General features: G+C 37.6%; 1 protein-coding gene across 1 annotated transcript in view; it reads right to left on the reverse strand.

Moving 5' to 3' along the window:
• Positions 1 to 458: 458 nt before the first annotated feature.
• SEC24A (SEC24 homolog A, COPII coat complex component) overlaps positions 459 to 27,312 on the reverse strand; it is an 80,145-nt gene continuing 53,291 nt past the window's right edge. Inside the window, exons 12-23 of the mRNA XM_006753546.2 lie at positions 21,989 to 22,044; positions 20,677 to 20,883; positions 18,893 to 19,013; positions 17,094 to 17,252; positions 13,866 to 14,039; positions 12,904 to 13,014; positions 9,701 to 9,876; positions 8,488 to 8,625; positions 7,367 to 7,471; positions 6,388 to 6,480; positions 3,929 to 4,032; positions 459 to 3,341 (exon numbers count right to left, since the gene is read on the reverse strand). Coding sequence (XP_006753609.1) covers positions 3,227 to 3,341; positions 3,929 to 4,032; positions 6,388 to 6,480; positions 7,367 to 7,471; positions 8,488 to 8,625; positions 9,701 to 9,876; positions 12,904 to 13,014; positions 13,866 to 14,039; positions 17,094 to 17,252; positions 18,893 to 19,013; positions 20,677 to 20,883; positions 21,989 to 22,044 — 1,559 coding nt within the window. The 3' untranslated portion in view covers positions 459 to 3,226. The remainder of the gene's footprint in view (positions 3,342 to 3,928; positions 4,033 to 6,387; positions 6,481 to 7,366; positions 7,472 to 8,487; positions 8,626 to 9,700; positions 9,877 to 12,903; positions 13,015 to 13,865; positions 14,040 to 17,093; positions 17,253 to 18,892; positions 19,014 to 20,676; positions 20,884 to 21,988; positions 22,045 to 27,312) is intronic.

Consider the following 27,312-nt stretch of genomic DNA (forward strand, 5'->3'; position numbering starts at 1 on the left):
GGAGATGAAAACACAGGGCGACACAATTCCAAATCTTAGGAAGGGGCTTTCTCGTCGCAGTATTCGCTTTCTGCCAAGATAGGGAATGCGCCACTCTGCTGGAGGACGTCTTTTTACAGATTATTAAATAAAGCTGTATATGTCTCTTGTTAAAAAAAAAAAAGAATAAAAGTATTAAAAGCTAACATTACCCTCAAACAACAATTGGCAGTAAGCAGTTTATTAGTAACAACAGGATCCAGAAGTCAAATGGAGTAGTATTTAGAATAGGAAAAAAAACCTTTCAATTAGCTACCTTGAGGAGTGAGCATCAAGAATTTGGTTTATAATCTCCCAGACAGTGACTTAGATTTAAAACATCTTCAGCAATAGTTTTCCACTAACTTTGATGCACAACATAGCACTACTCAGTGATTGGCAAATTATTCAAATTACTTTAAATAACTAGTCACTATATGTAAGCTCTTTCAATTAACTTTATTGAATAGCCAAATTGATTAAATTAGCACAGTTCAAACGATTGCATGGGTTACAAATGACTTTTTTTTTACAGGAATAAAACAGTGAAAATTACAAACTGTAAAAAGGAAGACAAATCTTGTCTCTAACATTTTAGAGAAACAAGATTTAACACAGCACGTTGAAGATAACACATATTTGAATTTGAGAACAAGAATTTAATGTTACAATATTATACACTACTTTACAAAATTAAAATTTCTATATAAGGATTATATTTGTAATAGTTAACAAAATCTTGAAATCACATTTGGTGGTCCCCTAGATAATAGCTGTTTTGCATCTTTGATTAGAATAAATCTTTTATTCTAATTATTATAAAACAGTCTATTAGACAATACATTAAATTAAAACAATGAAATATATGCAAACTAAAATAAATGGTACAGCTTGAGTGAATATTAATGTCAGACTTACAGAAATGTTATTTTAAAAATCCTAGAAATTAGAAAAATAGAGTACTTTTTTATGGTATAATTGCCATGCTCAGATTTAAATACCAAGATTGCCCTTTGTCACTTTAGTAGTTGTAGATCTGTAGAAAATTCAAGGATCTTTCATAATTTACAACTACGATAAAAAAAATATGGCATAGTGTAAATATTAGTTGCTTTACATAAAAAAGTAATACAAGATGAGATAAGTGCCCTACTGCAAAACAAAAAAACACACACCCCCACCATGTTCAATATTGCAAAAAATAATTCTTAATTATCAATATCTCCAAAAGGTTCAATAATTGCCTCATTTTCCAGAGAACAAATAATGTGAATCCTAACTAAAGTTACGTTTTTTATGACTTGACTATTATAAAATTATTCTAGATTGCACATGTTACACAATATCTAAAATAAGTTTTTAAAGTAAATTTTTAAAAGCAAATTTGTGAAATATACTAACAAAGCATGTAGTAGTAACAACAGCCATACCCACTTAGGGATAAAGTGAGGCACAAGAAAGATTATTGTCCCTAGGAGCAAACTTTTCCCTCTGTAAGATTCTTTACAATTAAGAAAGGACTTACAAATATCAACATTTAAAATTCACATTAAGAAGAGAATTTTAGTTAAGAAACATCAGTGCATAATAATGACTCAGTTTCTTTAAAAGAGGGAAAATATAAATTTATTTTAATTTGCTACACTTTGAAAATTGCTTCCTAATAAATGAAGCAGCTTTCAAGAATATTTCCAGTTCAATGTACCACTTGCATACTGAAAATAAACTATAACACTGCTTAAGGGAGATGATATCTTTATAAAACACAAACAATTATTCTTGTCCGGCTGATAAACAGTAGTGTATACTCTAGTGGGACTTGCTTCTTCACTATCCCAAAACAACTCAGTTAAAGTCAGCTCATATTGCTGTAAACCTGATAGTTATTATTGTATTGGTGATCATATGAGACCAAGATTGTAAACACATTTTTCTAACCCATTAAAACAAAGAAACAAAAATCTTTTCATCAAGTATTACACATGAACGTCTTTAAGAAGTTCATACAAGACAAGATGAATTGGGAAAACTGGGCCAAACTCTTTTAAGATATTCTATCACAGCACTTTAAATATACAAATGTATAATTTACCTATTTGTAAACAAAATTCACTTAATGGTTCTGACTATAGTATTTATCTGGCTGAATCAAAAAAGCAGTCTCTTGAGCATGTTCAGAAATCAAGTTTCTCTTAAACTTCAATATACTGGATATATGTAATCTTAATATCCATCAAATCAAACAGCAGCATTCATGCTTTAATAAGGTTTACTATCCAAGAATAAACATCTTGTGAGCGGCTTTCAATTTAATTATTGAACTCCTTAGAAAAATGATCCTGATGCATTTGAGACAGCATTTAAAAATACTTTGATTTCATTCATATTCATTTCACCAATTTTAACACCTTTATTACATTTCACAGAGCAGACAGACAAAACCCACTCAAAGGATCATCTCCCTATTATCACTGCCAGTCCCCACGTATTTAATGAAGACAGCTCAGATTCTTTTCACTGCAGAAGATAGTGTGTCCAAGTCTTTTGCAGTCAATCAGAAAATAACTTAGTTTTCATTTAAATCAAGGTGATTTTGTTCAAGTATAGAGAATACTGACAGATTTTAAAGCGTGACAGTTATTTCTTCTTCTTAAGCTAGACCAGTTAGTTTACTCTAGTTTTAGTTTAGTTAAAAAACAGGTATGGGGGAATGGATTCTAATATACTATTTACTTACGAAAATTTTTTTTTAATTTAAGAAAGATCATTATCAACGGATTTATAATTTCCCTGCAACACTTAGTCTTGTGAGGTTTTAAATGTAGCAGCCAAAAATTCAGGAAAAAAAAAGAGAAATATATATTTGGAACACAGAAGTCTTTATTTTACAAAATTTACTTTGCCTCTGCAATATTGTCTCGTCTTATTTCAATCCATAACAACTCAAACATAATTTGGCAGCAAAGAAAAAAGGTGTCAAATCATATGCAGATATATTTTGATTTGAAAAATACAGTATTTCAGAGTTGCATGTTTGATTCTCTGCTGTGGTCCTTTATTTGCTATAGTTTGCTGAAATCACAGTGAGAACATATAATCATCACATCAGTCCACAAACCTAATAGAAAGGAAGGTATTACACATTCTCAGGTGTTCTGCATTATTGTGACTTTCCTTAGAAATAACTGAGTCAAATATCTTCATAGGTTCATTTATTCACTTGCTGTTGTATATGCAAGAGGAATTCATAATATGAAAATGCAGATTCTGTTCTATCTTCTACCATGTTTTGAAGGAAATTTGCTTTCATTGGACTCTCATCCCTTAGGAATAAAAGAAATATATTTATATACATTAGATAAAATGTAATAGTAAAATAAACACTGGATTTGTCACAAAGCTTTTGACATACATTTTATTAATAACTAACAAAGCATCATTTAGTAATGTTTGAAATTCCTTTTTTTTTATACTAGAGGCCTGGTGCATGGATTCATGCACTAGTGGAGTCCGTCAGCCTGGCTTGGGCCCTCTCACAATCTGGGACCCATCAGGGGATGTTGGATAGCCAGTTTTGCCCCAATCCCTGCAGGCCCAATCCAGACAGGAGGGAGCCTGATCCCCGCGGAGTGGGCCTAAGCCAGCAGGTGGACATCCCTCAACGGGTCCTTAGTGCTACTGTGGAGGCAGGAGAGGCTTCCCCCACCACCACTGCATTTGCCAGCCATGAGCCCGGCTTCTGGCTGGTCGTTCCGCCATTCAGTCAATTTGCATATTAGGGTTTTATTAAAGAGGATAGATAGAGTCTTCTAAATGGTTTGCTTAAGGAATAGGATATATATATGTCAAAACAAGTACTTGCAAGGCCAAATAAACTGGTTCATAGTAACAAATGAAAGATTCAACTTACCTTATTATATAAAGTATTGGGAAAAATGGTCTTTGTTCTCTAAGCCAAGATATGAAAGCTATTGTTCTGGCAGATTCTGGGGTATCAAGGTCCGGAAGGTCTGTCTGTTAAACAAAGGCCAACAATATCCCACTTACTCTAATCATATCTAATGTATCATCTACAGTGATTCTCAAATTTTATCATGTATAGTAGTGCCCCCCTCACCCATGGAAGATACATTCCAAGAGCCCTAGTTGATGCCTGAAATCATGGATAGTACTGAACCCTATGTTTTTCCTATACACACACACATATATACATACATACATACATACATACCTACCTTTTCACTTAAAGTAAGCACTTTATGGCTATCTTTGGCATATCCAAATTTCCAGCATCACTGCCCTTGCATTTTGGGGTCATTACTAAATAAAATAATGAGCTACTTGAACACAAGCACTCTGATACCTGGACAGTTAATCTGATAGTTGATACAGTTGCCAAATGACTAATGGGCAGGTGGTGTATAGTGTGGTTACATTGGAAAAAGGATGATTCACATCCCTGGCAACAGAGAGGGATGGTGTGGGATTTCATCACGCAACTCAGAACAACACACAATTTAAAACTTATAAATTGTGTATTTCTGGAACTTTCTATTTAATATTTTCAGACCGTGTTTGACAGTGGCTAACTGAAATTGCGGAGAGCAAAACCATAGGTAAATGGGGGACGGCTGTATATGAATCACCTGGTGGTCTTGCTGAACTGCAGATATTGATTTAGGAGGTCTGGGGAGGGGCCTGAGATTCTGCACACCACAATTTCCTTGTAAGGGTTGGGCAAACTTCTTGAAGAGCCAGACAGTACATACTTTAGGTTTGCAGGTCATTTAGTCTCTAATGCAACTATTCAACTCTGCCATTGTTCCACTAAAGTTGCCATAGACAATACATAGTGAATGGACATGGCTATGTTCCAATAAAACTTTATTGGTGGCAGACCCCCTTAGGCATACTTTGCTTAGCCCTTATGTAGAAGAACACCCTAACTCTTCTCTTCATTTTATTATGACATTTAGAATGAATTGATTCATTAGGCATTTGTCACAGATGCAACAATTTCTTATCTCCTCATTAAAATATCTAATCATTCAGACCAGTAGTTTTACTCAAAGTCTGAAAACTAGTGCTAATCCTAGCTATAACCCTCACATGTTTTTAAATACAAGAATCTCCTACTAACTTCTGTGAATGGAGTTAAACCATATATATGAAAAAATGCTGACATAAAGCACATCTTCCAAAGTTGCTGACAAAATGATAGGGACCAATATGACATTAAATAAGACTATGTTATAATTCTTTCTTTTCTTTTAAAAAATATATTTTATTGATTTTTTACAGAGAGGAAGGGAGAGGGATAGAGAGTCAGAAATATCGATGAGAGAGAAACATCCATCAGCTGCCTCCTGCACACCCCCTATTGGAGATGTGCCCGCAACCAAAGTACATGCCCTTGACTGGAATCGAACCTGGGACCCTTTAGTCTGCAGGCTGCTCTATCCACTGAGCAACCCGGCCAGGGCTAATTATCTCTTTTCAATATAAAACTATCCAAATGCAATACAGTTTAACAAATGCTTTCTCATGAATCATCTCAATTACACTTCCCTGAGCAACAAATGAGGCTGTTAGTTACTTGTCCAAGGTCACAGAGCTAGTGACAGTCCATTATTACTCTCTTCAATAACCAATAGTAATCCAACAGACACTGATCACAAGTCATTTGCTTACATGGCAATTAGCTTAGTTCTTACTCCAAAGCAGCAATTAAAAGAATCCTGCCAAAGAACAATGAAATTATGTGCCCATAACACTTTTTTGTTGTTTCTGTGCCATCAACTAAGTTCATTACTTTCTGAAAAAATAGTATACTCTCAGACAGACAAGAATAGATAAGCCACCAGGGTGATCAATTTGTAAGTTATGTAAGTGTCTAATCACTATGCTGTACACCTGAAATTAATGTAATATTGTATGTCAGCTGTAATTGAGAAATAGAAAAATTCTTTAAAAAAGATAAGTCAGCCCTAGCCGGTTTGCCTCAGTGGATAGAGCATCAGCCTGCAGACTGAGGGGTCCTGGGTCTGATTCCAGTCAAGGGCACATGCCAGGTTGTGGGCTCAATCTCCAGTGGGGGGCGTGCAGGAAGCAACGGATCAATGATTCTCTCTCTTATAATTGATGTTTCTATCTCTCCCTTTCCCTTCCTCTCTGAAATCAATAAAAACATTTTTTAAAATACCTTTAAAACATAAATTGAGTATTTTCAATTGGAAGAGAATCTGTGGGGACATTTTCTTTTTTGGAAAAAAAATTTAGTATGCCATGATTTTAAAATGGGCTATTCATGTTTTGCCACATTTGAAATGCCCTTTAAAGACTATTCCAATCACTATAAGACAGTCTTACCATAGTCTGTGGAATTGATGCATAGCTTTGAACTCCTAGAACTTGGCTGAGAAAATTCTGTCCACAATTCTTTCCAATCCAAAGCATCAGTACCTGGGGATAGAAAGAAAATCATTTTGAGATGTAGCCTAAGAGTAAGCGGTTAAGGAGTGGGGGGAGGCAGAAGAGGGTAAAGGAGGAATAAATGGTGATGGAAGAGACTTGACTTGGGGTGGTAAACACACGATACAATATACAGGGTGGTGTAAAAGTAGGTTTACAGTTGTGAATACGCAAAACACAGTTTATTCTTTTTTTTTCTCCACAGTTTATTCTTGTATTTTATTAATTATTGTATTATTTTCTATATGAACAACTGTAAGCCTATTTTTGCTCCACTCTGTACAGATGATATATTGTAGAATTGTATATCTGAAAACATAATTTTTTTAACCAATGTCACACCAATAAATACAATAAAAAAAAGGAGTGAGCCCGAGCCTGTTTGGCTCGGTGGATAGAGCGTCAGCCTGCGGACTAAAGGGTCTCAGGTTCGATTCCGGTCAAGGGCACATGCCTGGGTTGCGGGCTCGATCCCCAGTGGGGGGCGTGCAAGAAGCAGCCGATCAATGATTCTCTCTCATCATTGATGTTTCTATCTCTCCCTCTTCCTTCCATTCTGAAATCAATAAAAATATATTTAAAAAAAACCAGGAGTGAGTTGTTGACTTACCTTTACCTTTGAGTATATTTTAAAAGGTCAAAATGATTAATAAGTTTAATGATACTGTATAGCCCTCAACTGAACTAATAATAATTACTATTTACCAAGATAAGACATTTTATGTTTTGTGTAAAAGGATGCTATGGAGGGAGAAGGTGGCTAATAAAAAAATATATAAATTAAATAGCATATAATCAGTTCAAGAAGAAAGATATTAAGGGGAATGAAGGTATGGTAATATGCAGACAGAAGGATCTGAATCAGTCAGCTACTCACAGAGCCTGCATCCATGAGAAAAGCTCCATCCCTGCTCAGCTTCTCCACTGAAAGCTGAAGAATAGGCGGCTGAGGTATAGTTCGATCATTGATGTTGAGTGCTCCCTGAGGAATTAAACACAAAAATAAAGCTCTTAGATACAGGTAATGTGAAGTCACAATTGACCAAAAAATTTTAAATATAATTATTCATATTTAAAAAAATAACAAAATATTTATCACTTGTTACAACAGCCCTGGCTGATTTTTCTCAGTGGTTAGAGTGTTGGCCAAAGGGTTGTGGGTTCGATTCCCAGTTGGGAGGTGTGTGCCTCAGTTGCAGGCTGGATGCCCAGTCCTGATCGAGGCAACCAATTGATGTGTCTCTCTCACATTGATATTTCCCTTTCTTTCCTCCACTCCTCCCTCCCTTCCATTTTCTTTTTAAAGAAAATCAAAGGAAAAAGTATTCTGGGGTGAGGATAAACAAAAAAACCAGCATACACTCAACTACTGAGCCTCTGTGGCTGGCTCAATAGTTTTCATTTGCTAAAATTAACTCAAATTTCATAGGCAATTTCTCCTTTCTATATGCAAGATATCTTAACTTCTTTAAACTTTGAAAGGTTTTAACCAAAATATTACTTCCAACATAAATATCCTAACTTGATCACAATTTTCAAAAGAAAGATTACGATTTAACACTTAGATACTTGGAACTTTAACTCAGGTAAATTTCCTATCAAGGACAAAAATGTTACAACTTAAGATAAATATATTTTCTTTAATTTAAGAACACTGTTACGCTAAACATTGACCTGGGTATTTAGATGTTATTTTGATTCTTAGAATACTCCTTTCAGATCAATTTGTTTAAATAAATAACTCATAGGTTTCTCCAGTCAATCTGACAATCTCTTCATTTATTTAGATGCTCTGGAGATTTGTCTTAGGCAACTTAAATAAAGGCACTATTTTCAGGAAGTCTCCAAAACCAAAATTTATTTTCACAGACCTACCAAAGGAATAAAATAAAAAGCTTAAAAAACAAAAAAACCTTTCCTCATTTCTGCAATGTACTGACTATAATTAGGTTTATAAACCTGCAAATAAAAGCCACTTAAAAAATGAAGTAATCTTACCTCATCTGAAAGATTGTCAACTCTATACAAATTGGGATGAGTTGTGAGCATAAGGTAAACCAAGGGCTGGTTTTTCACTTGACACATAGCAAAAATGCGTTCATCTAGACGTGCATTTGTCCCAGTCTGGAATGATTTCTGTTAACAAAAAACCACCGCCACCAAAAAAAAGTATTTAAAAATACATATAAAACTTTGTAAATATCAGTTGTTAAAAGACTATCTTCAGAGAAAATTAGAAAGTTTGCTATTAATTATTTTCTGAAAAATATCTTTTAACAAGTCACGCATATTGTGATTATGGCTAAATTATGGCTATATCACCACCTGTAAGTCTTGAGAAATTAATTACCTAACCTTGGCAAAGTAATTTGATCTCTCTGGTGTCTGTTTCCTAATCAGTGAAATAGATCTAAACACTCGATCTACCACATAGTGATAATGAGATAGAAGGATAAAGTTATACTGCAGATGACAAACTAAATGTACATTTGAAGAAGCCAAGATCTAAGTGTTCTATAAATGCAGGGTGATGATTAATGGTATTTAACCATCTTTGTTTCTCCCACAGTTAAGAGAAATCAAACAATGTACAAAGCTTACGTATCAACCAGGAAGAATAATAACACAAATGAGGGCAACTACTTAGCAGAATAGAGTTAATTGTGAGTTTTTAACTGGCATATTAGCTTCATGGAGAATAATGAAGTTTTGAGGTAACGTTTTAAGCTTTCCTAGTGCTGGAAAAAAGTAGAAAGAGGCAAAGAGGTAACAGTAATGAAATTATGCCTCAAAACAAGTGCATTGACTATAAATAAACAAAGACTTTTAAATGTTAAGATATTTTAAATTGGTATGTGAATAGTCACTAGGAAAAAAGAAAGAGTACTATGGGGAACGAAGAAGGAAAGTTCCATTTATTCACTCAAAAAAATACTTACTGAATGCCTACTGTGTACTAGGAACTGTTGTAGGTGCTGGGACAAAGTGGTGAACAAAAAATATAAAAATTGTGTCCTCATGGACAAAAATCATAGTAAGAGAGAAGTAAATAATAAACAAAATGTGGTCTGTCAGTGTTAAGAGCTATGGTCCTTGCCGTCAGAAAATTTAGCTGGCATAAAGTTATATATACACTGTTTAGGGGTTCACAGGATAAAAATTTTGCCTTTGACATTTTTACTGCGGTAGTTTCTGGTTTTGATTCTCTTACCTGTTTGAGGAGAGCCAACACAAAGAGTGGAAAAAGCCGCAACGAAAAAGGAACCATGAGTCCGGGCTGGTGGTTACTTAGGACTGAAGAACGGTAAGCTGAGAGAGAGTCTATGACGGCATTCACTAGGGCATCCCGCGCATCACTCAGACTGGCAGTCACAGACCTGTCAACAGCTTATAGAGATGGGGGTAGGGACAAGAGAAAAATAAAGTAGAAGTTTAACTACCTCACAGAATAAAAAAAGTAAGTTTCGATTGATTGATAGAGTTAAGAGAGAGAAATATGTATAGTATGCATCCTGTATACTCAAAACACTTTTTTCAATGCTGAAAGCACTATACATATAAACAGAGTAGCATGACAGATAATGAAAATAATTCTCTAAGAGCTCTTTAATGAATAGAAGAGAGCCTCTCAAACTACAACTAAACTCAATGCATGTGGAATCAAAAATATACCCAATTAAGTAATGTTATTAACATCTATGACCAAATTTGTACACAAGGAAAAAATGAAGCCTATTGCTATCTGCTGAACAGTAACTCTAAGACTTTATCAATTTAAGACATTCTAATAGAAAGATTGTGAAAAAATGTGCATACTGGAATCAACCAAATTTAGTAGCAGTGAAGAAAATTGTTGTGAAGACTTTTATTTTTGATTTTTAATATTTTTATTGATTTCAGAGAGGAAGGAAGAGCGAGAGAGAGATAGAAACATCAATGATGAGAGTGAATCATTGATTGGCTGCCTTCTGCACACCCCCTACTTGTGATCGAGCCTACAACCTGGGCATGTGCCCTTGACTGGAATCGAATCCGGGACCCTTTAGTCCACAGGCCCACACTCTATCCACTGAGCCACACTGGCTAGGGCTGTTGTGAAGACTTTTAAAAATAATCCACAGTACGGCCTGACATATAGTTAGTAGTTGATGATAATAATAATAAAGATAATAATCATACTGTTACCCAAAAGCATTAGTTCATCCTGGTTTGGGGGCTCGATAGGTGGGAGCGTCATTCTTGCGCCATGAAAAGAAGGTTGGGGGGTCGATTCCCAATCAGGCTGCATATGGGAGGCAACCGATAGACATTTCTCTCCTACATCAATGTTTCTCTCTCTCTCTCTTTCTCTCTCTCTAAGAAAATCAATGTGTACTCATATATGCATAACCCAGGGACACAATCATGTGGTGAAGGCCTGGGGCAGGGGGCAAGGGCAGGCTAGAAGGGGTCAATGGGGAAAAAAAGGGTACATATGTAATACTTTCAACAATAAAGATTAACAAAACATAAAACATGAAAAAGAAAAGAAAATCAATGAAGCATGTCCTCGGGTGAGGATTAAAAAACAACCAAACACATAAATAAACAAATAAAGCCAATTAGATCTTCAATTAAAAAAAATATTGACAGTTTATATAAAAGAAAAAAAAGTACTGCTTCAACAAAAAATAAAGGCAGCAACCTTCGAATTTTTTCATCATAATCTTTAACTTTTAACAACCTATAGGAAGACTAATGTGTGGTTCGAACCTACACCAGACTCTGTTAAAGAAAAATATTCCTAGTCAGACATTAAAGAAAATGGGTAAATATCCCAACTATAGGCAACTTTGAGTTTGAAGCAAATGAACCCCCACTAGCAGTCTTCCCTTAAGGAGAACAAGAACAGGAACTAAAATGCTGTTTAGCTCTATGTGTTTGAGAAAGAGACCAAAAAAATCCCCCCAAAAAACCAAGACAACTAAAAAAAAACATCAAGGAGGCAACTGATGTGAAGATATTAATAAATTTTCTGTTAGCCCATGGAATCTGGCCATGGCTGCAGACTTATATCTGATAGTTAACTGGTTTGCAGTCCCAAATTCCATGACTCCAAGTCTAATGATCTTACTGTAATCCAAGTTACAGGCTCATAATAAAGCTACTAACTACTAATATTAAGCATTAAGTAAAAAAATGGTTACTTAAGTCTATAGTAGGCTGATTATGAGACAGAAAGCAATTTAGTGTTGCCTAAGGCCAATGAGGTAAGGAGGAAAAAGTGGACAATAACTGTTAATGGGCATGACATTCATTTGGGGGTAATAGAAATATTTTAAAATTAGATTGAGGTGATAGTCACACAACTCTGTAAATATATTAAAAACAAAGGAATTGTACACTTAAAATGGGTTAAGTGATAGGGTATATAAATCTATCTATCATCTATCCATCTATCTATCTAATCTATCTAATCTATCTATCTATCTATCTATCTATCTATCTATCTATCTATCTATCTATCTATCTATCTAAAAGTCTAAGTGACCGAACGACTGAACCACCAGATGACCAATCAACCAGTCGCTATGACGCGCACTGACCACCAGGGGACAAACACTCAACACACAGGATAGGGCTCCCTCCTGTCTGGATTGGGTCTGCAGGGTTCGGGCTGATCGGCTACCCGACATCCCCTGAGAGGTCCTGGATTGCGAGAGGGCACAGGCCAGGCCTAGGGACTCCACTGGTGCATGAATCTGTGCACTGGGCCTCTAGTATCTCAATAAAGCTTTTTAAATTTAAAAGATAAGGCTATCTGAGCAGGTCCTTTATTCAAATACTCATTTAGCAGGTATACATAGAATCCAAAATACTGAAACCCTTAAAGCTAATTATTTAAATGAAGGCAAAACTGAATGCTCAATGGTTAGAGACCTGGCCTGAATGGCTCAATGGTTAGAGTGTCGGCCTGTGCACAGGAAGGTGCCAGGTTTGATTCCCAGTAAAGGACACATGCTTGGTTTGCAGGTTTGATTCCCAGCATGTGGGAGGCAACCAATAGATATATCTCTCTCACATTGGTGTTTCTCTCTCTCTCTCTCTTCCTCTCTCCTCTCTCTCCCCCTCCTCACCTCCATACCACTCTCTCTAAAAATCACAGAAAAAATATCTTCAGGTGAGGATTAACAACAACAAAAGGATAAAACTAGCCCTAGCCAGTTTGGCTCAGTGGATAGAACATCAGCCTGCGAAAGGAAGGATCCCAAGTTCGATTCCGGTCAAGGGAACATGCCCGGGTTGTGGACTTGGTCCCCAGTAGGGGACATGCAGAAAGCAGCCGACCAATGATTCTCTCTCATCATTGAATGTGGGTTTTTCTAATGTTATTATACCTGCAAAATATTTACAATAGGTGATAATAATTCTTACCCATATTGGCCAACAGCCCTGAAATTGCTTGAACATCAGCTCCGAGAAAGACTTCATTCAGATTTGAAACTACTGGCAAACACAAAGTATGAACACGAATTCTTCTTTCACCTTTGGAGAAAACACAAAAGTGATAGTAAGACACAACTACACTAAAAAAGGTTCTATTGCTCTGGCCAGGAATTGGGGCACATGCATGGGTTGCAGGCTAGATCCCCGGTGTGGGATGTGGGGGAGGAGGCTGATTGATGTTTCACTCTCATATCAATGTTTCTCTTTCGCTCCTACTTCCTCTCTCTCGAAAAATCAATTAAAAATATTTTTTAAAGTTTATACTAAAATCACTTCTTTTCAATTTAAAACCAAATAGGGTTAAATAATAAGTAGAGGACAGTATCAAAAATTTTAATGTTAATATGAAAACTCTAAAGTTTTATTTTATTTATTTATTTTTTTCTTCTGGTCTTTTAAAAAATATATTTTTTTATTAATTTCAGAGAGGAAGGGAGGGGGGAGAGCTAGAAACATCAATGATGAGAGAGATTCATTGTTTGGCTGCCTCTTACACGCTCCCTACCAGGGACTGAGCGGGAAACCTGGGAATATGCCCTGACTGAGTTTTATTGACTGTTTTGTCATCAGAACATATTTCAGTGCCTGACATTAAGTAGACTCTAAATAAATTCCTATTAAATAAAATGGTTAAGAAAAATAAATACCAAACATTTTCACTTTACCAGAAACAGCAACAAAACTCTTAAGATAAGGGATATTTTTTTGGCTTAATAGAAATGAGTAATTACCTCCAAAGAGGGAGTTTATCAAAAGCAGAGAATACATGACCAAATAAAAAAACTTACCTTTGTTACATTGTTCTTACAGTTAACAATACTGGGTTGTACACGTAAAAATTTGTTAAGAGGGTAGATCTCAGGTTATGTGCTTTTGGCCACAATACTCACCTTTGCTGGACGTATACAAAAGTGCTGACTGAAAGGAAACCAACTGAGTGTCAGTAAGACTCTCTTCCACTGACATCTGTACTGCATATCCAGCATCTGGATTTACATTGGGCAAAGACAGTAAGTCTGTTGACCGAACAAAGAAGTTCCCATGGAAAGTATGGATGGAAAGACCTAGAAAAAAATTTATAAATATTATTTATATACACCTACATATGGATATTACCCTAGTCACTTATCAGATTAGCAGAGAGTAAATTAAAGTTTAGATTTATAAAAGAAATATATATTTGGTCTTCAAAGATTTCTGGTACAGAGCTCCTAAAACCCTCAAAATTTCCCAAGTAATGAGAGTAAAAAAGGTATCTATTGCTATGTTAATGAGGTGATTTTTAGAAAGTGCCTAGGTAATCTAAGGAGGGGGGTTGGTTGCCAGAAGAACCAATGATGTGATTAAGAGGGTTGGAACTTTCAGTCCAACCCCCTCCCTCAAGACACATCCAGGGAGGGTAGAAAGGCTAGAGGTCGAATTAATCACCAATAGCCAATAATTTAATTAATCATGACTATGTAATGAAGCTTCCATAAAAACCCAAAAGAATGGGGGGTTCGGAGAGTTTCTAGGTTGGTGAACATTTGGAGATTTAGGGAGGGTGGAGTACTTATTGGAGCTTCAAAAGCTTCATATCCTTTCCCTTTCCCTATACCTTGCCTGTGCAGATCTTCCATCTTGCTGTTTCTGAGTTATATCCTTTTATAATAAATCAGTAATCTAACGAGTAAAATATGTCTGAGTTCTTTAAACCGTTCTAGCAAATTAATGGAACCCATTGAGGGGGTTGTTGAAACTTCCAATCTATAGCCAGTCAGGCAGAAGCACAGGCAACACCCTGAACTTGAAATTAGTTTCTAAAGTGTATGTGTGTATTACGACGAGGGGATTGGGGGCCTGGGGGGTTTAACCTGTGAAATCTGATTCTATCTCCAGGTAGATAGTGTCAGGATTGAGTTAATTACTTGGAAGTGTGGAGAAAAGCAACCTATATCCTGGAACTTGGAACAGAATGATCGTATCCTATATAATAAAAGGCTAATATGCAAATAGACTGAATGGCGGAACGACCAGTCGCTATGATGCACACTGACCACCGCGGGGGCAGACGCACAATGCAAAAGCTGCCCCCAGTGGTCAGTGTGCTCCCACGGGGGAGCGCTGCTCAGCCAGAAGCCGGGCTCATGGCTGGTGAGTGCAGCAGCAGTGGCAGGAGCCTCTCCCACCTCTGCTGCAGGCGGGTAGTAAGGAGTGAGGGGTCCCGACTGTGAGAGCCCCAGACTGCAAGAGGGATCTCAGACTGCGAGAGGGTGCAAGCCAAGCTGAGGGATCCCCCACCCCCAGTGCACTAATGTCATGCACCGGGCCTCTAGTATTAGATAATACACAGTATTTAGTGAGGGTGAGATATCTTCTTAAATGAAGGTGAAGACTCAAATTTTCAAAAAACTTTGTTGAAGGATATATTTGCAATATCCACCAAAAATTCTAAATGATATGTCCTTTGACCCTAGTAATCCCATATCTAAGAATTTATCCTATAGATACACTCATTCAAATACCAAATGATATGTGCCAAAAAAATTAAGCAGTACTGTTTTTGTCTGTAATAACTAAAAAATAAGAAATATCCTCAATGCCAATCTGTAGTAAAATAACCAAACTATGGTTTGTACATTCAGTATTTGTACTAAATACTATTACAAGTTTACAAGAATGAGATAAATCAGCCCTAGCAGATTAGCTCAGTTAGAGCATCTTCCCGATATGCCAAAGTATCGGGTTCAATTCCCATTCAGGGTTGCAGGTTTATGTGTGGGAGGCAACCAATCAATGTGACACATCCATGTTTCTCTCCTTTCTCCCCCAACACTCTCTTTAAAAATCAATGGAACCCTAGCTGGTTTGGCTCAGTGGATAGAGCATTTTGGCCTGCGGATTGAAGGGTCCTGGCTTTGATTCTGGTCAAGGGCATGTACCTCAGTTGCAGGCTCAATCCCTGGCCCTGCTCTGGGCCAGGCAGGAGCCAACCAATGTGACACTCTCATGTCAATGTTTCTCTTTCTCTGTCTCTCCTCCTCCCTTCCACTCTCTCTGAAAAATCAATGAAAAAATATCCTCGGTAGAGGATTAACAAAAAAATTAAAAATTAAAAAAAATCAATGGAAAATATATTCTCAGGTGAAGATTAACAAAACAAAACAAAAAAAAGTGCCCTAGCCGGTTTGGCTTAGTGGATAGAGCATTGGCCTGTGGACTGAAGGGTCCCAGGTTCGATTCCAGCCAAGGGCATGTACCTTGGTTGCGGGCACATTCCCTGTAGGGAATGTGCAGGAGGCAGCTGATCGATGTTTCTCTCTCATCGATGTTTCTAACTCTATCCCTCTCCCTTCCTCTCTGTGAAAAATCAATAAAATATTTTTTTAAAAAAAGAAAAGAAGGCAAACTGCTGGTTTGTTGGCAAGCTTTGTTACTCTTACGCAAAATCAGTTACACATAAAATAGCTTCTGTCCTGACAAATAGAAAAAGTTTTAAAAGCAACTTTGGGATACACATTTCCAGTAACTTATAGGCAAAATCTGCAGAAACCATTTTGTAGGTCCATCGATCTTGAATGAATGGGATAGAACATAAACACTAGGCCCAGCTGGTTTGGCTCAGTGGATAGAGCATCAGCCTGTGGACTGAAGGGTCCCGGGTTTGATTCCATTCAAGGGCACATGCCTGGGTTTTGGGCTCAATCCCTAGTAGGGGTTGTGCAGGAGGTAGCCAGTTGATGATTCTCTCTCATCATTGATGTTTCTATCTCTTTCCTTTCCTCTCTGAAATCAATAAAAATATATATTTTAAAAAATCCATAAATAAATGGATAAATAAATCCATAAATCCATATATTTTATGTTCTTTGGAATTATAATCTTTTTCCATTGAGATATAATTCATATACAGTAAAAATCACCCTTTTCAAGTGTACTATCCAGTGATTTTTAGTATATTCAAAATATTCCCTTTAAAAAAACATATGTTCCTTCTTACTCTTAATTGCATATTCCATCAGATTAAGTAAAATATCTTAGAAGAGCAAATTTTGAGATAAGACTATATATACACACATATATATAGTATCATAAGAAACATTTACTCCTACGTATATACAAAAAAATAGTGCTCCCACCTTTGGTGCACCGAATCCTCATGACTGCTTCAAAACCAATCTTCCGAGTGAGGTATCTGTGTAGCTCCTTCTGTAATTTCTGTACTTGGACTGGGTTGTGCTGATGGTGGTAAGAGGGATAATAATAGACACTACCTGCTGAATACCGAGAAATACAACCTGAAAGAAAACACACACACCTTTTAAATTCTGCTGTTGACTACTATAACCACACCAAAGTAACTACAGGCATTTGAATTAATTTTCCTTTAACCTCTCCAGGTACCGTCAAAAAAGAATATTTTGCCCTAAGTGGTTTGGCTCAGTGGATAGAGCATTGGTCTGTGGACTAAAGGTCCCCAGGTTCGCTTCTGGTCAAGGGCACATATGCCCTGGTTGTGGGCTCAATCCCTAGTAGAGGGTGTGCAGGAGGCAGCCGATCATTGATTCTCTCTCATCATTGATGTTTCTATCTCTTTCTCCCTTCCTCTCTGAAATCAATAAAAAAATATTTTTAAAAAAGGAATATTTCATTCTTTTAAATAGTAGCATATACATTTCTCTATTATAAATTTGTAAAGTAGAAGACTATCCTATATAGTAAAAGCCTAATATGTTAAGTGTCCAGTTGTCTGGTTGGCCATTCAACTAATCAAAGTGTAATATGCTAATACCGTTCAACCACACGCTATGATGTGCACTGACCACCAGGGGGCAGACGCTCTGACCAGTAGGTTAGCTTGCTGCTGGGGTCTGGCTGATTGGGACTGAGCAAGATGGGCCAGACACACCCTGGAGCCCTCCGTGGTCCTTCACCAGCTGGCCAACCTCCCACATCCCTCCCCAGCCCCAACTGTGCACTGGTGGGGTCCCTTGGCCTGGCCTGCGCCCTCTCACAATCTGGGCTGAGGCCCTCCCCCCAAGTGCACAAATTTTGTGCACCGGGCCTCTAGTAGGGTTTATAATAGACTAACCCAGTAGTCAGCAAACTTATTAGTCAACAGAGCCAAATATCAAAGATTGAAATTTCTTTTGAGAGCCAAATATTTTAAACTTAAACTATATAGGTAGGTACATTGTTATTAACTTAATTAGGGTACTCCTAAGCTGGCCTTTGCTAAAAATGTCCTCAATCTGAAGGGTCAACCTTAGCGAACGTATCCCCAATTCTTCTAACGCCACTTCTTCAAAATAGACTCGCCCATGTTTGTTTCCCAGACTGCCTTATTTTGTGTTTAGCAAAGAGTCAGTTTGTGGCTCAGACTCTGGGTGGCAGTGTTCTGGGGTTGGCCTCTGAGGCTATACAGCTTTGAAAATCCCTCTATAGGCCAGACCCTGTACTATGCTGCTCTAAAAAGGAAGGAACTCTTACCATTTACAACGGCATGGATGGAACTGGAGAGCATTATGCTAAGTGAAATAAGCCAGTCAATGAAGGAAAAATACCACATGATCTCACTTATTCATGGATAATTTCCCTAGGGCAGTGGTCGGCAAACTGTGCCTCACGAGCCACATGCGGCTCTTTGGCCCCTTGAGTGTGGCTCTTCCACAAAATACCACGTGCGGGTGCACACATACAGTGCGATTGAAACTTTGTGGCCCGTGCGCAGAAGTTGGTATTTTGTGAAAGAGCCCCACACTCAAGGCCAAAGAGCCGCATGTGGCTCCCGAGCCACAGTTTGCCGACCACTGGACTAACCTGACTAACTCTCCCAAGGACATTAAATTCCTTTCACTTTGTCTCCTATTTAGAATATCATTATATAAATATCATTTTTACACTCATATGAGAAAAATAATCATTAGAGAAAACTTACCCAAAGAAGCCAAATCAGAATACTGTCCACTGAGAAGGAATAAGTCAACAGCTACCTGCTGACCAGAACAGTCCAAAGCTAATTTCTTATAGAAATCAGTGGATGGTGTCAAGTGAATTTCCTATTAATAATAAATTAAAAGGAGAAAAAATTTTAAATCAGTAAATTGTTATAAAATTTAGGCACTTTCCCTCCTGGGAGCATGCCATGCCTTTCCCTTTCCCTCCTTGCCCCAGGCACCATTAGCTTCTTCACTCCCAAGCTCCAAGGGCCCTTCCTTTACCTGCATAACTTGTTTCCTAAATCCATTTCTTCTAGGAATTAACTCTTCTATTCCTGTGATTTACCAAATAAATGTTCTCTTACAAAAAAAAATTGTCATAAAATTTAAATTTCTAGCCTGGCTACTGTGGCTCAGCAGTTGAGCATCTACCAGTGAACCAGGAGATCACAGTTCGATTCTGATCAAGGAACATACCGGGTTTCAGGTTTGATACCCAGTGGGGGCATGTAGGAGACAGCCTATCGATGATTCTCTCTCATCATTGATGTTTCTCTCTCTCTCCCTTTCCCGTCCTCTCTCTAAAATCAATAATAATAATAATTTATTGGAATTTAAATTTCTTTATTTTATAATTAAATTTCTATCTGTACATACCAAGATATTAACAAAATCCATTGGCTTGAGAATATTTGTAATTTTTCAATAAGAAACATCTTCTACTTAAGAATTTTTTCTTTTGTTTGACTTTAAAAGAAAACTATTATACTAATTTCAATAATCTATTAAATAGTATACTGGAAATGGTTCTAAAAATTCATATGTAATACCTATTTAGCCCTTTTAACTACCATAAGAGATGGGTACTATTATTATTTTCATTTTATAAATATAAAGGCAAAAAGGGGCAAAGAAATTAAATAACTATTCAAGCTCATGCATCTAAAAAGCAGTGGAACTTAGACTGACTCTAGGACCAACACCATTATCATTATAGCATATGGCTTCTCATAATCTTTTTGAGAAACATATATCTCAAACTACGTTTATAAATATAAGATGCTCAAAAGTAATGCATAGCAGTCAACATACCAAACTATGAGTATTTTTTACTGATCACTCAGGTTCTACTTTGTCCCTAGCAAGCTTATTCTCTTAGTCTGCCTTTCTCATTAAAGGCAGGCTGCATTGCTAATGGCATGCTAAAGATCTAAAAATAAGGTAAGAGTGAATCAGGTAGAAAATCCTATATAATAAAAGCCTAATATGCTAATGATATGCTAAGGTTGCTCTACCGCTCGCTATGACGTGCACTGATCACCAGGAGGCAGACACTCTGACCAATAGGTTAGCTTGCTGCTGGGGTCCGGCTGGTTGGGACTGAGTGAGATGGGCCGGACACACCCTGGAGCCCTCCCGTTGTCCCTCCCTGGCTGGCCAACCTCCCATGTCTCTCCCCGGTCCTGATCATGCACCGGTGGGGTACCTTGGCCTGGCCTGTGCTCTCTCACAATCTGGGACCCCTTAGGGGGTGTCGGAGAGCCGTTTTTGGCCTGATCCCACAGGCCAGGCCGAGGGACCCACTGGTGCACGAATTTGTGCACCGGGCCTCTAGTAATGTAATAAAACAGAAAAGTCTATATAAGAAAGAAACACTTTACCTATTTTTTCATATTCCCTACTCTCCACAACTGAAATATAAATTAAAAAAACAAAAACAAGCTCTATGATCAGAGACAGAACACCAATATAAATCTTATCATAGATTTGATGACCTTCTAACCTTAGCAGATGACCTTTGGTTGGGTTCCTCTCGTGGTTTCAGGGCTCCAACTCCAAGATTTGGGAGTTGTGTTTGAAAGACAGACATTCGACCACCAGTTGGGGACATCAGCTTAAAGGCAGCCTGAAGTGCAGGACCCAAGGCACTCTGGGTCTCCAGAGTCTTGGCGAACATTTGTGGCAAACTTTTCAGTAAATCTTGGACAAGCTTGTGAAATAAAGCAAGAAAACTCAAGAGTGTTACAATTGAAAAATATTCTTTTACAAAAAGCCAGTAACTAATACAATAGACAAAACACTGAGTCATGATGATGGTCAGAGAATCTACAGACAGTACAGTAAACAATGAAGTAGGTCAAATAACAAGAAAGTCATTTTAAATAAACATTATAAATTGGCAAGCAAGACAAATAAAAATTGCGGCCTTACAGTTCTTGCACATGCAAGTAGTCCAGCAAGACTATAAGTCCAAAATGTATCCAAAAGAGCCATCACAGTTTAGAGATTTGATTTCTTTTAATGCCATGAAATATGGCCTTCTCAATCACCTCTACACACTGTATTCTTTTTAGTTCCAAAATGAGTTTAACTTTTCCCTACTGCAAAATCTACGATATCCAGTAAATTTGCCAACTAGTAATAATCACAAAAAAAGAAAAACAAAATGAAAAACAACTACCTATTTAGGTTAGGATGTACAAATAGGGAGAGTTAATAGGAAAAAAATATATCTCACTATGGCGAAGTCACCATTGCCAACAGCTGAGACCATAGACTTGCTAGTTAAAATGTTACCCCTACGGCATATATGCATATACAGGGTAGACAACATCCCCCCTTCAGACACATTCTGTTCACCTCTCACTGTATTATGTCATGGCAATTTCCAGGCAGGTAATAAGAGTTTCTTCTGCACTGACCCCAATGACACTCTGTGAATCAGAAAAGCACAGGGCACTGAAAGCAGCCTAACTAAAGTGCTTCTGTGTAGTGACCAGAAGCTTATCTCAGTAACCCTCCCGATTTCCCAAGTGGCTGGCAAGGCAGATTTCCTTCAGGTTTTCCTCCTTAATGGAATAGGCTCATCTTCTACCCAACTACAAATAACTTGCTACATTAGACTTAAAAGCAATCAGTTCAAAGGCAAAGTCAAGAGTAGTTCTTTTGATAAATTTTAACTAATATCAAAATATAAAATGCTACACATATTAGAAATGTCACAGAAAGAAGCAAAATTTTACTTAATATTTATTTAAAAAATATATTCCTTCAATATTGCAATTAAACATGCTGGATAGGAAAATGTGTCTTACCTCTTTACTTTCATTTAAATTTACTAATAAGTTCTCCGGCATAGGTATAAAAATATCTGAAATAAATAAATATTTTTTTAAAAAATTGTTAAAGGTGTCCCAAAACCACCTCCTCCTCCACTATAGCACATGTCTGTGTGTGTATGATTTAGGTATTTATTGGAATTTAACTGTTCTTTTTTTTTAATCCTCACCCGAGGATATTTTTCCACTGATTTTTAGAGAGAGTGGAAGAGAGGGCAAGACAGAGAGAAATACTGATGTGAGAGAAACACACCGACTGGGTGCCTCCTACACGCACCCTGACCAGGGCCAGGCCAGGGAGGAGTCTGCAACCAAGGTACATGCCTTGACCAGAGTTGAACCCAGGACCCTTCAGTCCACTGGTCAACGCTCTATCTACTGAGCCAAACTGGCTAGGGCTGGAACTTAATTGTTTCCGTGTAAAAGATAAATAGAAACTATTGATTCACAAGCACTCAGTAAGGGTTTGCACAAGTGCTGTTTCTTAGGTTAAAGGTAACAATTCAGAACCCTACTTTATAAAGTTCTTGCTTAGCCCTGAAAGCCAGCCAAAAAAACACTTATTAAAAAAAAACAAAAAACCGGGGCCAGTGTGGCTCAGTTGGTGGAGTGTCGTCCTCTGCATCAAAAGGTCGAGGATTCGATTCCTGGTCAAGGCACATGCTCAGGTTTTGGGTTCAATTCCCAGTCAGGGTTCGTATAAGAGACAACAGATTGATGTTTTTCTCTCTCTCTCTCTAAATTCAATAATAATAATTAAAAACAGGTTGACATACAAGAAAGAATACTATGTCTTTAATATAAGCATAACACAGCCCACTGACAGACCGTCACTCAAAAAGCAGCTATTTTCTCATAAAGAAGGTGTCCACCAGTACCACTACTTATGGGACTACAAAACCAAGTAAATCAGAAAATATGCTAACTGACCACATCAGATGAGCTTCTCAGGATTCAAATTTATTCCTGCTAACAAATTAAATTATCTTCCTGAAAAGGAAGCAAACTGGAACAAAAGGAAGGAAATGTGGGTAGTGGTGGATGATTATGAGGGGTCTTATATCTATATTAGTGTAACGTGTGTTTTTTTGTTTGTTTTTGTGTGTTTTTTTAGTGTAATGTTTTTTATTACAAAAAAATAAGCTTTATTATAATGCTTGTAAAAAATAATACCAACAATTAACTTGAAACATTAAGTACTCACTTTAGCTGTCATATAAAAAATATACTGTTTCAATTTCTTTCCTGTCTTTTTTAAAATTAAAATTTTAGCCCTAGCTGGTTTGGCTCAGTGGATAGAGCATCAGCCTGTGGACTAAAGGGTCCCAGGTTCAATTCGGGCCAAGGGCACATGCCTGGGCTCGATCTCCACCCCCACCCCAGTAGGGGGTGTGCAGAAGGCAGCCAATCAATGATTCTCTCTCATCATTGATGTTTCTCTCTCTCTCTCTCTCTCTCCCCGCCCCCTTCTCTTTCAAATCAATAAAAAATATGTTTTAAAAAATTGTCCTTAAAAAAACACAAACTTTAGCCCTGGTGGTGTGCTTAGTGGTTAGAGCATCAGCCCATGCACCCAAGGGTCATGGGTTCGATTGCTGATCAAGGGCACATCTGGATTGAAGTTTCAATTCCTGGACCTGGTTGGGGTGCATGCGAGAGGAAACCAATAGTGTCTCTCTCACAGCAATGTTTCTCTTTCTCTTTCTTCCTCTCTCTCTCTCCCCTCCGTCAGTTCCCTGAATTCTCTCTAAAAAAAAATTTAAACTTTAATCAGTTTTGACCTGGCCAGTGTTGCTCAGTGATTAGAGCGTTGGCCTGCACATTGAAGGATCTTGGGTTTGATTCCTGGTCAAGAGCACGTACCTGGGTTGCAGGTTCTCTCCCTGCCCTGGTCACAATGTGTGCAGGAGGCAACCAGTCAATGTATCTCTCTCACATCAATGTTTCTCTTTCTCTCTCTCCCGCCTCCATTTTTCCCTCCCACTCTCTCTGAAAAGTAATGGAAAAAAATATCCTCAGGTGAGGGTTAGCAAAAAAAATTTTCAAATAAGTTATATTGAGATATAATTCACCCTTGTAGAAGATATAATCAGTGATTTTTAATATATTCAGAGTTGCACAACTGTCACCGCTATCTAATTCCAGACACTTTCCTCATCTCCAGAAAACCTTCATTGATTACCAGTCACTCCTCAGTTCTCTGCCAATTACCACAGCTCTAAGTAGTTTCCAGTCTGTGTCTCTAGATTTGCCTATTCTAGACATTTCATATTAATGGAGTTACACTACAAGGTCCTTTTTGACTGATTTTTTTAAACTTAGCATATTGTTTTCAAGGTTCATCCATGTTCTAGCATCAGTATCTTATTCTTTTTATTGTATGGATATACCACATTTTGTTTATTCATTCAGCAAAAGATGAGCATTTGGGTTGTTACTACTTTTTGGCTATGTTGCTATGGACATTCATGTACACATTTTTGTGTAGACTGGGTTTAATTTTCTTGAATATTGAGTGGAACTGCTGAGACATATGGAACTCTATGTTTACTTCTGAAGAAATGACAGACTGTTTTGCACAGTGGCTGAGCCATTTGCCATTCCCACAAGTAGTGTAAGAGAGTTCCAATTTCTCCACATCCTTGCAAATATTTGTTATTGTCCTTTCTCCCCCCCCCCATTTCAAAGTTATTTTTTATATTTCACTTACAGTTGACATAATTATATTAGTTTCAGGTATACAGCCCATTGATTAGACATTACATAACTTACTAAGTGATCATCCAGTAAATCTCACAACCATGACAAGTTATTAGAATATTATTGTCTATATTCCCTAAACTGTACTTTGTATCTCCATGACTATTCCATAAAAACCAATTTGGACTTCTTAATACCTTCACCTTTTTCACCCTCCTTCCCCCTAAACCCTCTCCCATTTTGAATTGTCAAAATGTCCTCTGTATCTATCAGTGTATTTCTGTTCTGCTTGTTACTTTGTTAAGATTAATTGTTGCCAGATATATATTTGTTGCCATTTTCTTTTGATATTTATCTTTTTTTCTTCTTTTTAAACAAGACCCTTTAATATTTCTTCTAATACTGGTTTGGTGGTGATGAACTCCTTAACTTTTTCTTGTCTGTGAAGCTCTATATGTCCTTCGATTCTAAATTACAGTTTTGCTGGGGAGAATAATCTTGGTTGTAGGTCCTTGCTTTTCATCACTTTAAATACTTTGTGCCAATCCCTTCTGGTCTGCAGTTTCTGTTGAAATTAGCTGACAATCTTATGGGAGCTTCTTTGTAGGTAGCTAATTGTCTTTCTCTTGCTGCTTTTAAGATTCCCTGTCTTTAATCTTCTGCATTTTAATTATGATGTGTCTTGGTGTGGGCCTCTTTGGGTTCATCTTGTTTGGGACTCTGTACTTCCCCTGGACTTGCATGTCTATTTCCTTCTCCGGGTTAGGGAAGTTTTCTGTCATAAATTTTTCAAATAGGTTTTCTATTTCTTGCTCTCTTCTTCTGGCACCCCCATGATGTGAAAACATTAATGTACTTGAAGTTGTTTCAGAAACTCCTTACACTATCCTCATTTTTTAAAATTTCTTTTTCTTTCTGTTCTTTCTATATTCAAAATCACTGATTTGATTCTCAGCTTCGTCTACTCTACTGTTGATTCCCTGTAAATTATTCTTCATTTCAGTTAGTGTATGCTTAATTTTAGGAAAATCTGAAGCATGATCCAAGATAGGCCATTCCTATTGAAAAGGCTAAAAGATGAGTGGGGTAGGGCCTCAGGGAATCACCAGGGCAGGGCAAACAGTGTGAGCCAGATTGATGGAGTCTTAGATATGAAGCCTGCCTGCTGGCTCTGTCGGGGGAGAGCTCATCAAAAGACCAATGGCCTCTGCTAGCACTTCTGTCTGGGAGGCTCTGTCGGGAGAGCTCATCAAAAGACCAATGGCCTCTGCTAGCACTTCTGTCTGGGAGAAAGTTGCCCCTGCCCCCAAGTTCTTGCCCTGAGGCTGGACAATTCAGTTCCTCCCCATATGTTCTCTGGTGCCTTTAAGCTGCAGCTCCAGTCCTGGAGCTCAGAGGGAGTGAGTCTGAGCAAGTCAGTGGGCAGGCCCTTTAAAAGGAACTGCCCAAGACTCCAATAGCCCTCCTTCTCCCTCATCCTCAATCCCCGCTGTTTTTTACAACCAGGAGTTACCGAAGTCTTCTCTTCCTGGCACTGCAACCCTGGGCTGGCGACCCCTTGCTCCTCAGGGGGGATCTCTGCAGCCGAGATATCCCTCCCATTTTTTCCCACCGTGAGTTTAGGACCAGCCCCTTCTACTGGGCCTCAATATGCCTTCTTCTTTAATTCCCTATTTGTAAGACTTCCATGTAGCCAGGGTTCAGGTAGTTCTGAATGATGGTTGTTGTTTAGTTGTAATTTTGATGTGGTTATAAGAGGAGTGGAGTACTGAGTTTACCTATGCTGCCATCTTGCCCAGAAGTCCCTTTTTTCTTCTTCTTCTATGTGACATCCAGCAAGGGATATTCCATCTATCAGGTCATGTATAAAATTGAGAGAGGCTGGAACACAACAGTAAATTCACAACTTGGCCCACCATGAGAATTACCTGTTTAGATTTTACTTTATGCTAAAAAAGTATCTGGGTGAAAGGGGGTGATCTGTTGTGAATATTTAGAACCAAAACAGAAGCAAGCTCTCCTCAATTACTGCCCTTTAAAGAGGTACATTCAATCTACATTGTTCATGGATTCCTTACTTGTGAATTTGCCTACTCACTAAAATTTACGTGTAATCCCAAAACCAATACTCATAGTGCATTTACAGACATTTTCAGAGATGAAAACTGATTCTGAAAATTTGTTAACTGATGTGAGATGGCATCTGGCGGTTTTCATTTGTATTTCCCTCATAACTCAAGTAGTTAATGGCCAACTGTATATAAAGAATACTGACTGTTGTGTGAATAGAAATGTTTATTCAATTCCTTCGCCCAATTTTTAATTATGTTATTTGTCTTTTTATTGTTAAGTTGTAGTTCTGAACATAATTTAGATGTAATTCTCTGATCAGATATATGATTTATAAATATTTTCTTTCATTCTAATATTTTCTTTCATTCTATGATTCTCAGTTCACTTTTTTTTTTTTGTTAATCCTCACCCGAGGATATTTTTCCATTGATCTTTTAGAGAGAGTGGTAGTGAGAGGAAAAGTGGGAGAGACAGTCACTGGTGGCATCACGTAGGAGGCTGTGACAGTGTCGGGAGATAGACCATGA

This window comes from Myotis davidii, unplaced genomic scaffold (assembly GCF_000327345.1).
Source record: "Myotis davidii unplaced genomic scaffold, ASM32734v1 scaffold471, whole genome shotgun sequence".
Taxonomy (NCBI): Eukaryota; Metazoa; Chordata; class Mammalia; order Chiroptera; family Vespertilionidae; genus Myotis; species Myotis davidii.